This window comes from Varroa destructor, unplaced genomic scaffold (assembly GCF_002443255.2).
Source record: "Varroa destructor unplaced genomic scaffold, Vdes_3.0 BEIS01000001.1, whole genome shotgun sequence".
Lineage (NCBI taxonomy): Eukaryota > Metazoa > Arthropoda > Arachnida > Mesostigmata > Varroidae > Varroa > Varroa destructor.
In genome coordinates, this window is record NW_019211454.1 from 62,201,070 (window position 1) to 62,215,409 (window position 14,340).

The following is a 14,340-nucleotide window of genomic DNA, read 5'->3' on the forward strand; positions in this document are numbered from 1 at the left end:
CCCAACCCCGCAAAAAATAGCGCTTCAAACGACGAGTAGCGAAATACAACCGATAAACAAAACATACACACATGACACTTCCTGTTCTGGCAGAACAGCAGTTACTATCAGTTCTACCTACGGCAGAAATAGGAATCGATGCTTTTTCTAACATAGCGTGCCGTCACCTTCATATTTGAGTCCTACGCGTTTGTCTACCTGATCTCTCCTACGCGTTTGAGTGACCAAGTTGCTCCATTGTTCTTTCGACTAAGCCGAACGCCACGTATTTCGCAGAATTTTTTGCCCTCTGGAAGTTTCACTTCACCGCAGCTTGCTTGGTTGCACTTAACACGCAGAGCGACGACGGAGGCGCGTTTCAGCTGCGTCAAGTCAACCCAACAGCATACCGACGAGCAATGAGAATCTGGGTCATCCCTATATAGTGGTAACAAAACTACGGGACCTGGAACGCTTCCACCCTTTTGCCCACGTCCGATCGTTCGCCAACTGCTAGCTGCCACACTGTCAAATTCAGTGCGCTAATCAACCTGAGCGCCTGAGCTTACACTACATGTAAATGCATCTCTTCTCGAAAGCGGTTGTTGCTACTGTTGTTGTTTATTTATTCATATAAATCTGCCGGAAAATTACAGCCAGGTCGGAGGGCAAGAAAGGAAACGAGAAAATTAGCTAGGCTGTAGCGTGAATTGAGACTAGCTAGCGGTATTAACAGCGTAGCAAAAGTTCTCTTCACCAGAGATCAAGAGGGGTCCTTTAATTAAAGTTAGTTGGAAGAAAAGAAGAGGGGGTAGTACATCTGCACGATTTAGCAGTGAACCAATACCATAGTGACGGAATAACTCTCCAAGCGTCTACTACTGGGTCCTACATTTAGGTTTGTCGGTGTGTGGCAGCACCAAGATATAGCATAAAGATAAATGGTAAAAACACCACCAGGAGACCGATGCGGACACGTGTACTCGGCCTCAGTGTGCTGTTGCCAGGTTATATGCTAGGCAGATGTAGACCAAAAGATTTAGGGCACACTTTATGTCGTCATGTTTGTGTTTGTTGGTCAGCTCGTTAATTTCCCGTTAATTTCACGCTAACTGTGGCTATACAGGCAAACGGATAAGCTGAAAAGGAAATAGCAGGATATCATACTCTAACAGAAGCGTTTAATTAAAAGTGATTGGATTCGCGCGAGCTAATAAATGTACTACCCACCCGCAAGCATTGTAAGAGCTTTGTTAATTTAAACTTGATTTCGAGTTATCCGAGTGATACCAGTTCTTCACATACCGTTATACTACATTTTCAGGAGATCATAAATTTAGGGGTACAGACTAAGCAGTATTTACATTTACGTATGTTGGCCACAATATCTACTTGTGTTCACGCTTTAGCAAGTCATGCTTATATTTCTCAAATGTCTTAGTACGTACTGTTAATATGTTTATCTGAAGACGTGAATGCGAAGATATACCTTGATCAGAAAATCTATACTTGGCCGTTCTCTGTCTGCATGAATGTGTTTTATTTCACCGGTTGATTTTACTAGGAGTAAATAACAAAAAGGTAACATCATCGGCAGGGGATAGCGATTTCCCCTTTCTTGGATACCAATGTTATTAAATATCGGGTGATACGCACACCACAGACATGTCGTCTAGCAATTTTCATTCAATGCGGCGTTATTATATATAATATATTAAGAATATATAAAAGCATTGATACGTTCAATATCATTATCGGGCAATGGGCACTTTTTGCCCATCGCGTAAATTCTAAAAAAGAAGGGCAAACGATTCTCTTTTACTATGACTAGTTCAACACCATTTGTGATCTAAATAGATCTCATGACCTAACCTTATTATGATAGTGTCAGTATACCTAACCCTCGTCTCATCCCTGACACACGGAAATCCGCTGCGCAGCAAGAGCTCAACAAAGCAAAGTCAAGCGACGGCACAGATCTTTATATACCTTGACCTTGCCAAACTGTATGATTGGCCGAACAGCTGGTCAGCGACGTAGTCAAATGGAGTATTGCTACTTCTGTCGGCCATCTTTCTTCTTCATCCGTTCAACACGTTGCCCATACACCAGAGGACAACAAGAGCCGCACGAGGTTTTATGCACGGAGCATTAGGGGAGAAGGCAGATAGGACGGAGTTTAATAAAGCCGGGCGCCCGGCTTGAAGACGTGTGAAGCCGACAACCTTATCAAATACGAGCAGCACAGCGGGTAGCTAGAGATTAAGCTAGACTGTATAGCGAACTAAGATCAGAACTGAACCAAGCCAAAGCTAGCGCTTAGATCAGCTACTATCTAAGAAGGCTCCGTTTCAAGCAGAGCGGACCAGATCATTACTACCGTCACCGTGGTTTGTCGCAGGAAACCGGAAGCCACAGTCTCCAACACTCCTTCCCGATCCCCCCCTCCCCCCGAACAACTGAACTTCGGCTAATTTGGCTTGTGAAAGAGGGGAGGATGGACACTCACTCTACAACATTCCTCTCCGTTCGTGACCTTGTCTGCCCATCTCTTCTGACCACAGCGCCGTATGCCTCCAGGAAAACAACAGAAAAAAGCAGACACAACAGCAACTAGCCCGAACCTAGTGTTTGTCCATTGCTTTCTCTGGCGACGCGCCACCGGCACCAATCGATGGGTGTTGCGTTTATTCGTATCTATATTCCATAAAGAAGATAACTGCTTTATTTCGGTTAGTTCATTTTGGCGGGGCATGCCTTGCTGTCAGGATCATTGGATAACATCTGACCTTGAATGACTATGATCTCTCTCGTTAAATTTTGTTTTAATTTAAATGTAATTATTATACGAATCTGATATGCAAACAATTCGACATGGCCAGATCGCTACAAATGCCATTATATATATACACATCCTTTAGCTTAATCATTTTAGGCAAAATTGAATGAACCGAAGATCGCTCGCAGCAATATAGGTTTGCCTGGTTATATCAATGGTCACAAAATTTCTGCCTAAAGCAATTGCCGAACATGCATACGTAGACAATCGTACAGCGGATAGGTGCTAATAGCGTGCAAGTCATCACTGATGAAAAAAATAACAAGCAAAGCGATTACGGCGCGGCTGGCTGCTGCCGATAATCAGCTAAAGTCCACATTTCAGTGGTAAAATAGTCCATCACAACGCGATCAGCAGCGCATGCCAGAATAAATAATACCGCAAGTGAAAACGCAAAGATCACGCCTATTAAACGGTGCATCCCTAATCAGATCCATCGTTTATTACCGTAAAATCTGACGTCGATGCATTTGGGAGTAGCTCTTTTTCGTTACAAATACAAAGATTTTTTATTGACAAATAGCGCGCACACCAATTTTTCATACTATACAATATCACCAAGTAAGACTGGCGTGGCAAGTTGTAGCCGTATCGAAATTTAAGTATATTTTAGAGTACGTTGTATAAGGCATCTTATCTATTTCTATCCTAAGAACGTAAAGTTCTGTAGCCGATTGTTTAGACTAGAACAAGTCAGATTCAAGCTTTAGATTAACATCGGCACTTTTCTCTCATGTTTATGGGACAATACGGAGCCCTTACTGTGCTGGATGGGTAGGAACGTCGGTTCGGGCGGATAAATGCTAAGAGCAAACAATAGATAGGGACAAACGGTATTTTCTATACCTATGAATGGTTCCTGGTCTTGTTCCCCCGTTCTTTTTCTCCACTCCTTAATTATTAAATGGCGACAGTGGTAGTATTGTTTGGATCGGCAATGGGGCAACGAACCGTGTGGCGACCCATGTTCGCTGGTCGTCAGCCATTCCTTTATTTCCTTTTAAGAATTACTGCATTCTAATTACATGCCGTAACAAATATTGCGCCACTTTATTGCGGCTGTATGGGCAAACGATAAGGCAACAGCTCCAACTGTATCTTGTTCAACTGTTCTCTTCTGAAGGCACCTTTATGAAACAAATGCGATCTATCTGAATGCTAGCCACGTTGCTTCTTTGCGCCCGCGACACCCAGTTAGTAACATCAACTCCCTTACGAGTTTGATGACGACGGTAGCGACAGTGGCAGACCGCAGCAACGACAAGTGAAAGGTGCCTTTTCAGTGAACCAATCTCGTTATCAAAAACTTACGTTAGCTTGACAGCTGGCGCAAGCAGTAACCGCGCAATGCAAGACGACCCGCGTATAAGCTTACTCATAGTTTGGACGAGGGCAGGACTTTGCAGGTGGAACGACAGGGCAACGTTATAATCATGCCAGTCTTTTTACCTGTCATTTTATATGTGCCTCTAGAGTGGTCAGTCAATTTCTTCTCGTTCGTACGAACGAAGATTTCGATATACGCTACGTTGTAATGTATTAGAGCGTGTAAAGGTCGTATGTTCTCTAACGTCTTTATTGTCAAGTAAATGCTTCTTTGAAGCAATGACGATAGATGTCCTAGATGCAATACTCTGGCCTTTCTATTTAATCTTTTTTGAGATCTAGTCTATTCATACTCATTGAAACCGGTGCCACGAAAGGAACATATGTTTCTTAGTACGAACGTTTATGTCAAAAATATCAACTGTATGACAAGCTAGATGTCTCTAAATTGCAACTGTTTTTTTTTTCGTTGAAGATATCCAGCTGTCAGTTATTCAAAACGATTTGGCTGAAGATAATCATACATGAACAGATATTCAAATCAAGTCAATAGTCTAGTTCCCCGATTGAAAAATGGAACTTATAAACGTTTTGATGCTAATGCAGAAGAGCGTACCAAACGTATTCCCCCTAATAGCCCGCTCTGCTTCAAGGCATCACGTTGACCCTGGGGGGTTATAATTGATGACCTGCAAGCAATCTTGATTGAACAACGACTTTCTGTCAAAAGCACAATATGTATTAGCATATTCAGACTTTTAGAACTCGCAGCATAAAATGCACAGTTAAAATCATTTTAATTATGAGGCAGAAATAAGTACGGGCGATTTTATAGAAAGTCTGATGCCTGCAAAATTTAGTTGATTCATTTTTTCATCAGCTACAAACTATTTGGTATTCCTACTCGAACTAGTTGCCCTGTTACCTGAAGAAGGCTGGGCTCTTTTCGTCACTCAGGTTTACGTTCATCCTTACGACACTTTTTTTTACTTTACTACACCGATTTTTCGGAACTTGCTCTAAAACGAGCAGCAGCTGCCGATAAGTTTAGATTAGCGTAGGAATGTCAGCTGTGAGCAGTACTTTATCTAGCTTTCGTGGAATATTCCTTCTGGAAGAAGGGTCGAAGATGCCTACTTCCCACGGGCATAGAAGTAAATTCTAGCTAAACCGAAAAGCAAGGCAAGCGTTTGCAGAATGGTGCTGGCCTCCCCCAAGTTATGGTCGTCTTTCTATATGCTAGGAAAAAGGAAGCTTTCGTTTGTCTGCACAATTCGAGTCATTCGACTCTAGCAGACGATATGACGGTGCCTTTCAAGGTCGTTCCAAGGAGAGGGCTTCTCCCCTGCTACCAATGAACGGCATGGACATCACCGACGTGGGTAAATCCTTGCGAAAGCCCCACTGAGAGATTCCAGATGCTGAAAATAGCACCACCGCACCGCATGACCAACAGCCGACGCAAATGTGCGATAGAGAAAATAAAAAGTCGAGAAGCACATCGAAGTACACGGACATTTGACGGTAGAAATACAGAGATGGCGGCTAGACCAAGTCTGGAAGCAAGTCCATAGATGAAGCAAGGGATAACCATATAAACAGGAAACGCATCGAAACGGCATTACAAGAGGATTGATCAGTGGTTGTTTGCGTTGCATAAGCCGGAGTTAATGCAGTTAGATGATCGTACTTGGTAGAAATAAAATAAAGTGAATAAGGTAATTCGGTACCGCAGATCAACTGCTCTAGCTGTGCCGTGCTGGCAGCAGCCACATCGTCCGCGGTTCTGAATGGTTTGATTTGTATGGAGCAGTTACTCGCTGCTTGGCCGTTGATCTTCAAAGAAGTTATCGGCACACAGAACATTGAAAAGATGCAATAAAGAAACTGCTCTAAAGCGACGACAGCTTCTTCGATCGGTTCTGGTTTTGTCTGGGCTGGCCTGCCTGGGTTTCTTTCTTTTCGTTTTGCTGCTATTGACACTAATAGGAGGAGTAGGTCTACAGGCTTATTTGGTATGTGTGTTATGTAGAATATAATTTGTATGCGCGTACGGCTTGACAAGTGAAGACGGTTCTGGCCGCAGAGGCAGTTGTGATACCGGCGTCGTACGCATGATCTCCTGTATTCTACAGATAGACCTATTTACGTTAATGGTAAACGCGAAAAGGCAGTACGGATTCAGGGTAGGGTCTGTCAGCGGGTGGAAGTTCAATAGGAACATCTTCGACGCTGACGACGCGTCGTTCGCTGATCCTAACAGTTAACGAGATGAGTGGGTGTACCTGAACTAATTTTAATGGCATAAGCTAACTAGGGTACCCCATGGGACCATCGGAAACTTGGTAGTTCTGCGTAATTGGTATACGGAACTCAGCAGACAATCCACTCAGGATTCAAACCAAAATAGAGAAAACAGCAGCAGCAAAACTAGAGTCCCGTTGGTTCGTGTGTTATAATGCCATCGTCTAATCAACTGGTCGAACAGATGTTGCGCAACAGTCCCGATGTTGTAATATTATTACTATTGCAATTGTTTACTGCCAATGGCGCTTGCGTATTGTTATTTTTGATTTAATACGATTTTTGATTTAATACACTTAGGTGGAAGATTTAGTATGTTTTGTATACGTGGGAGGAAATAAGAGGGGTTAAAATCAAATAAAGCTTTTCGGATTTCCGGAGAGAAAATAAAAACAGGTAAACGACGGGATGCTAAAACGAATGCCCTCGGCAGCAAAACAATGCCGGTAGCAATGTACACGTATCGTGTCCACGTATCAAATATTCTGTGACAGCAGCGCCGTCTTCGCTTGTAGAAGAAAAGCAAACCCGAACGGGACGACACCTCATGTGACTATCACGGATTTAATGGCGTTGTGTTGTGTCACAGCTGATGAATTTATAATCACCCTGTTGACTAACTGTACAATGGTTAAGCATAAATGACAAATATTACAGCACTTTCATGCAGAAAGGATCACAATAATTTTTGTTTCTTTTTGAATAGAAACCTCTTTTCGTTTCTATAAAAAATAATATGCTGCATGCTATTTAGCCATAATTACGTAGCAGGAAATTTGTTTCCGAAGACGAACAAGACATTTCTATTATTTGTTCTACCGATAGCCTATACAAACTAGATTAGCGTTACTGACATGGCTTCGTCTGTAAAGCCTTATAGTCGTCATCTAATGAGAACGATGCATAAGTAAGCCTAGGCATGCAAGTATGCCTAAAATATGCGTCTTAATGATTACAGATAAGTTGCTTCTGCCTACACTTTATAACACGCCTTTTTAAAGGAAAAACAGGAAGTAAGCATTTTTTTATACCAATATTTTCACCGCAGAGCGATATATATATACATACGTAGAAGATACGTGTACGTTTTCCCTAATCCCTCACTCGGCAAAGGTTAAGCTCGCTCAGGTTACTGCTGGATTATGCAAATGTCTTCACAGCATGTCAGTTATAGATTTTTACCCGTCTCGTATAGCACTGAACCGCCATGACGACTTGACGATAAAACAATAAGCACTGTCGTAATGCTTAAGAAATGTCGAAACGACTGTTTTAGTTTCTCGCATTTCCAGCTAAAGACAGCCTCTGACCTTTTTCATACAGCATATGTACGTTAAGAACTATGACGATTACAGGCAGTTATATCAGCTTCTTTGGCCTTATCGTGCCTGCGTAACTTGTACTCGGTGACCTTTACAAATGCTCTCGGTTAATTGTCATAATGAAAGACGCAAATGAAGACGAAGTGAACATTTATTGACCTGTTTTTGAGTCAGGTGTGACTTGAACGTCGACTACAATCTCAATGTTGGACTTAGCTTCTAAGCTACATTAAAAACAGCTACTCCCTACATTTTTCGCGTGGCGCTTTACCTCAACCAACGCAAACATAGCTATGTTTGCGTTCCGATAAAGGCGGGAAACTTTAAAAGAACAATAGCTAGTGATTGCAAAATCCAGCTAATTCAAATAGAAAAATATATTTAAACCTAACCATGTGCTCATTATACTATACACTAAGTTGAAACGAAACGCCATGTATTAATGTAAGATCAATGCAATTCTGCTGTTGCAGGAATGCTACAGATATACTCGTATGCTCCATATAGTACGCAGGCGTGACATTGAGCTAGCTAACATCTTTGTTCTAAACATGAGCCTAATTAACAAGCACATTATATTTAAAAGATGGACATTCTTTCCTATCGAGGCTTGGAGAGAGCATATGAAGTTGAGGATCAGGATTGAATAAGCTTTCTTTCGGGAAACACGTGAGAGAAAAAAACAAATATGAGTGGTTGAGCCCTAGCTGTGCCTCTCCCCTAGCTTATGATGTCCTTTCTAAAATAAGCGGTGCATAAGTCTATCTATAGGGTGTCGTGCTCTTTTCCAGGACAAATTTCAGCGAGCTGTGTTCAACTATGGCTACGAAACTACATGGAAAAGCGAATCGTTACATTTTTAGTGTCTTTGCTAGCCTGTACTCGTGACATAGCTCACGGTCATTGGCACCTCGTGCTGCACGTACACCTTAACTAATAGCCGGTAGCTCGTTTTCATTTGGCCAACTTCACCTGTTACGTTTTTTATCTGTTTACTGAAAGCCTGTTACAGTGCTTATGCAGCAACATTGTTTTAACTATAGCTGCTCGTCTACTGAAAGCTTGAGATATAGCATTCATGAAAGCGCATACGCCAAGAAATTGATAATCTTATTCGTTGTTCTTATTACCAAAAAGGGGGCGCAGGCAAAAGGTCAATGTGTCTGTTCGCTTGCTTGTTTGCTTATTCTTGTCAGCTTGTCAAAACATGTGTGGCACGTTTTCTCCATTCGTCATAATCACGATTTCTTATGGAGTCGTTTGCGAGCACAGGCTGACTGTTTACAAAATAACACACCTTTACATTATACAACTCAACTAACTAGCAAATGAGTCGGGCAATTAGAACAAAAAAACACCACCCATTGGACCCGTATTAGATGTTCGTCGTTGTAGTTTATAGTTATAGTGGTGCTAGTTTTTATGGTAATAAAACAGCTAATCAAAGTGATCGAGTTGGACTGAAAGACAATACGGTTCTTTGCTTCTCTTGCCGACGTCGTCATTCGATGGCTGTTGTTCTCGTTAGCTAACTTTTTTCGTTCATTTTTTTTTCCGACCAACATGAGAAGTACCATTAGGCCGATGGGCCAACGGAGGCCGAATCGATAGAAAGTGTTACGCTCTCTTTGTTGTTATGTGTTAGGCCGCTCCTCCATTGATTGCATTGTATGTGAATGCATGTTTCTGTTTCTGTGGGGACATGCGTGGATATCTATGAGTGAGGACCCGATGACCGACGGAGTGGTTGGTAGACAGGGGATGCAGAAACGGACAGATGGATGAATGAACAAGGGAAGCAGCGAATAAATGGATGGGGAAAGCAAGTGCAAAAGTGACCGCACGGCCGCTGCATAAATGCAGCTAGGTGTGGATTTGACGGTAGGACGAGGAGTATGAAAAATTTCACGGCGATTACGCCGGAGAAGATCCTGACTAACACGAAAACCGCCGACCACGGGCGGTTTGACGCTTTCTGTTGCTCGCGCCCAGCGCCGGTCAGGTGCCTGCCAGTCCCTGGTCGGCCGGTCGGTCGGTCGACGAACGATAGGATTGGAAGTCAGAACCGGTCGTCATCACATAAACGACGAAGAAGAGAAAGGCGAGAAAAAAGCCGCGTTTGCCTTCGAACGATGAACTGCAAGTCGCGAATCTCGTGCGTGCTCAACTAGTATCGTAGCTCCTGCATGTCTAGTTCGTTGCTTACATAGCCGTTGTTGGCGTTGCTGTCGTCACACATCATCATGGCGTTGATGGTCTGCCTCCTATGCGCTAGTCGGTCCGGCCGAGATGCTATAGCAACAGCAGCGACAATAACAACAGCCTGTACTGTAAGTTTTTGCACTATTTACTTTGAGAGATACCGGTCGCTTTCTCTGGCTATGTCTGTCTGATCGTTGATGGTTCGTCGTCCGTCGTGGCGTTGGTGGAGCTATCGATAGACAGCGCGGGCAGCGGTTAGACTCCTGCTTTCGCCGTGGTCTTCTTTCTGGTTGTTGATGTTTCTCCGCTACGTAACGACAACAACTTATTCCAGAAAAAAGAGACAGAAAAAGCGTCGGTAGACGCATGAGCCCGCAAATGAATAGAGAAGCGATCAGCTGCAGCTGCAAAAGTAGCAGTAGAAACCCGGCCAGTAACTGCTACACCGACATGGCAAACACCAACAACAGCCGCGGCGGCAACTGCGGTTGTAGGTTGACGAGGCAGCACCAAACTCAGGAAGAGGAGGATGGGATCAGTCTTAGCCCTCACTGGGCTCCATGTCGACGGCAAGAACGTAAGTCAGCAGTTGTAGCAGCGGTAATACACACCGTGGACTATTGCCATCGTCAGAGATAGACAGACGTAACGAACAATCCCAAAGAGGTAGATCTCGATAGAATTGCAGTCTCGAATCGTTCGGAATTGACTCGAGTGAAGAAACGAAGCGGAATTCATCGCTGAGACCGCCGTTATTGTAAATACTGATTTCTTATTATTGTTGTTGACTCAATACCAATAAGTCGAATGGCGCCGTAGCACGAAATGATTCCTCCTTGGTAGAACGGTATCGGCGGCAATTAGCCTACGATCCGGTAGACTGGCTCTGCGCGCGTGTCTGTCTGTCCGTTGATTTATACTAAGAAGCTGACGGAGCGGAGGCCGCGTAGCGGCTCGAAATTTCGTCGTCGGCCAAACCACTGGATGACAACCCGTCAAGGAAACTATGACATTCATACACACAAAACGATATACTCGTGCATACGTACGCTGGGCAACAATCATTGTTACCGCTCCCCCACAAGGAACTGGGGTCAGACACTACCATTTAAACAAGTTACATCCGGAACCATCGTTAGACAGAACATCAGATGAAGCAAGTGCTATCTAAGCTATTGAAACCATCCGTTTGACATATTACAAATCGCTTACTTTGCCTTTTTTCCTTCCGCTGACTCGGTCACCACTTCATTTTTCAGGACGCTAAACCAACTATGATCAATGACCTGAACGATCAAAACATATTACGACAGTAACATCTCTGCTACAATGTAATATCCGCATAATCTGGCCAGTAGTAAAATTATAGCGCAGAATCGGTAGTAAAGAGCAGCTAATCATAGAACGACAACGAGGACTACTCTACTAACGACTATGAATGAATTGTCTATATTGTCATTTTGATGGCTTGGTCATTTCTCATGTGGACCGTCTTGCTCGCTCACTGACCCCTGCAATGATATCAGCAACGACACCCATATCTGATATCGTGCTACATTCACTCCCAGATGCAAAAGACTGCCAGGTTGTCGCGGCAACAGTCAGGTCCCTTCCATAATGCCTTCTTTACTCTATGCCACACCGACCGCTAGAAATAATAATCAGCGCTACGCGTTCTGCAGACGTAACCGATCGGCATTATAGTAGATACTAAGCCGCACTATACGCGTATCAGCGCAATCACAAACACTGTGTCTTAGATCTGACACGACGGGAGCAAGGCAGAGAGACAAGGTGCTCGCATACGTTGCACCTTCTCTATTCCAACCCCTTTTTAGACCCGGGAGTGGCAAGCTCGGGGTGAAATACTGCCACTTGTGCAGGTTTAGGGGGTGGTGATTGTAGTGGTACTGGTGCTGGGACGGTATGGAACAGTAGGAGGCTGGGACAGAAGAATCGACCTGTGTACGGCTAGGAAATGGAACCGCCATGCAATACTGCATTATACAATGCTGCGGGTTGGATTCTCGCCGCTGGCATCGCTGTTTCCGCTAGCGCTGTTGACCTTGCAACGACATCGATCGTTGCATGATGAACGAAGAACAATCATCGATGAACGACAGAAATACTTCTACTATTCTGCGTAAGCAAAACAAAGAAACGTTGTATGAAAGAAAAATACTATTCGATGTCACTGTCTTGAAAAAATTATGAGAAAATCGAGCGATATGCTTTTCGCATGCATAGTAAACGGTGCGCAGTTACATAAGATTTAATAACACACTGAAGAACGTTACTTATTGTGTGTCATCACGGCGTCCTTCACTTGACAGGTTTCTGCAATCGTGCCATTACAAAGCATGGCAGAATACCGTTTGACGAGCTAGTCAGCGAGGATCCAATGGTAGTAACAACGAGTCTTCACAAACGAACTGTCAGTGTCGTTCTACTAGCTGTGCAAATATCCTATATAGAACTAGATGTTTCATTTGGAGCCGTCGCTGCCGGAGTGACTGCATGCAGTTGGATACAACTGGTTCGCAATCGACGTATCATACTTATGTTTATCTACTTACCTGACAATGATGTTGATCGTCCGAAAACGGTCGATGATAAACGAGACGCTAAGAAATTGGTAGAAATAGACATAAATCTTCAACTATACTGTGGATCACACACGACAACTTGTTAACGACGACGGGGTTGCTGTTATTGCTTCTATTCGCTACAATAACCAATAAAGAAGACGAACACACGTACAAGAAAATCAGTCACCGCACATATACGACGTACTGAGGTAATCGATAATAATATGTAGTATAAGCAGTTCGTATAAACATCCAGTCGCATAATCCAAAATCGTTAATTTCGGTCGTATCAAGCACGAAAGTGTATAGGCACATAGATTTATTGACGAGTAAGTAAAAATCAGGCACAATTATATCCACAGAGGAAGAATGTGTAGGCTGTAGAAAAGTTACGAAAATCAACCGATAGATACAGACAGAATTTTACCGGGGCGAAAAACCGAAATGAATTCCCAAAGCCGTTGTACTACAATCGTTGTTGCTATTCAACGCAATGCATTCCAATGGGCGCTATCACATCAATCACACAGAGCACACGTTGTCGATGGAGGGGATAGCGAACACGGAGCACGCAGTCGAGATCTGGATCCGTAATTGCCTGTTCGCCTGCTATTATGGGCGGTATTCTCTAGACTACGTTGAAATCTCGACTCACGCTCAAGTTATTATTAACTCGTTGGTTACGACTATTAATGCTGCTTCATGTTGTCATCATTTCATGCTGGCACGCGATTAAACTCACGAAACTAAGGACTTAGCTGGCGCCGGCAAGACACAAAACATAAACATGGTTTGGAAAAACGCAGGCACGCACACACAGCGTCAACAGAACTCTCCAGTGATAAATCTGGACAGTGGTCACTTTTCGTTTTTCTGCTCTCAGCTGTTTTTGATATTAAAGACACGTCAGTCCATCGGCGTTGTCACTTTACCGTTTCGACTTCGCTCTTGTTCTCGTCTCTGAACAGCCGCAACCTTCATACGCAGCAAGAGCGGAGACCCGACAGGCAGGCAGTAGCCTCACCTGTGTTTTTGTTGTCGGCCCAACGCCATGAACTTGAGCTTTCCAAATTGTGCTTCCCTGGAGCTCACATGGATTGTGCCGCTTCTCCCGACGTCATCCAGTCGTAATAACCGTATTGTGTAGTCTATAGTAAAAATCAGTATGCCGCTGTTTATCTGCAGGCTTGCCAGGCAGCCAGCCTGGTTGCTTACCTGCTCTCCCTAGAACTACTCTTACCGAGGCTATCTCGAGAAGTCTACCGCTGCCCGCTTGCCTGCGTGTATTCCCGGGACCACTGATCCTCGTTTTGCAGCTTGCTACTGTCGGGCTACGATAATACTGCTGATGCCAACGGGAGCAATGCGGAAGTCAGTCACTCTCAGTTGTTTTGCCAGTGACAGGTCACTAATCGTATAGAATACTGACTATCTGTGTCTTCTGTTCTAGACGGACCGCACATCACCATTGGCCACAGCGCACATTGCTGGCTAGCCAAATCAACCGAGGCAGTTGAATAGAGTCACACAGAACGCGCAGCAACTGAGGAAGCCTCTGCTCGTGCCTGCAGTTGCGGCTGTAAGGACGACCCTCTCTCACAATACCACACAGCACCAGCATCTGCTGAGCACCATCACCAGCAGAACGGCGAGCAAAGGGACTCGGCGAGATAACATGCTTACAGCGAGCAGCGCCAGCTCACTCACATCCTCCTCACCTTGCCTTTCTCCTTTCTGCATCGCTCGCACTCGCCGGCTGCTCGTTCCTTACAAACCGCTA

The 14,340-nt window shown here is 44.0% G+C and overlaps 1 protein-coding gene across 16 annotated transcripts in view; it reads right to left on the reverse strand.

Moving 5' to 3' along the window:
• LOC111243165 (uncharacterized) overlaps positions 1-14,287 on the reverse strand; it is a 173,422-nt gene extending 159,135 nt beyond the window's left edge. For 3 of the 16 annotated variants that reach the window (XM_022788313.2, XM_022788309.2, XM_086977556.1), the window contains exon 1: positions 12,549-14,279. Coding sequence is in view for 3 of the 16 variants with exons in the window: in XM_086977566.1 (XP_086833692.1) it covers positions 12,549-12,621 (73 nt within the window). In the remaining 13 variants the exon portion in view is untranslated. Of the gene's footprint in view, positions 1-12,548 lie in introns of all 16 variants that reach the window. The other 13 variants (XR_002670346.2, XM_086977568.1, XM_086977567.1 and 10 more) reach the window with 10 other exon arrangements.
• Between the last annotated feature and the right edge of the window lie 53 nt (positions 14,288-14,340).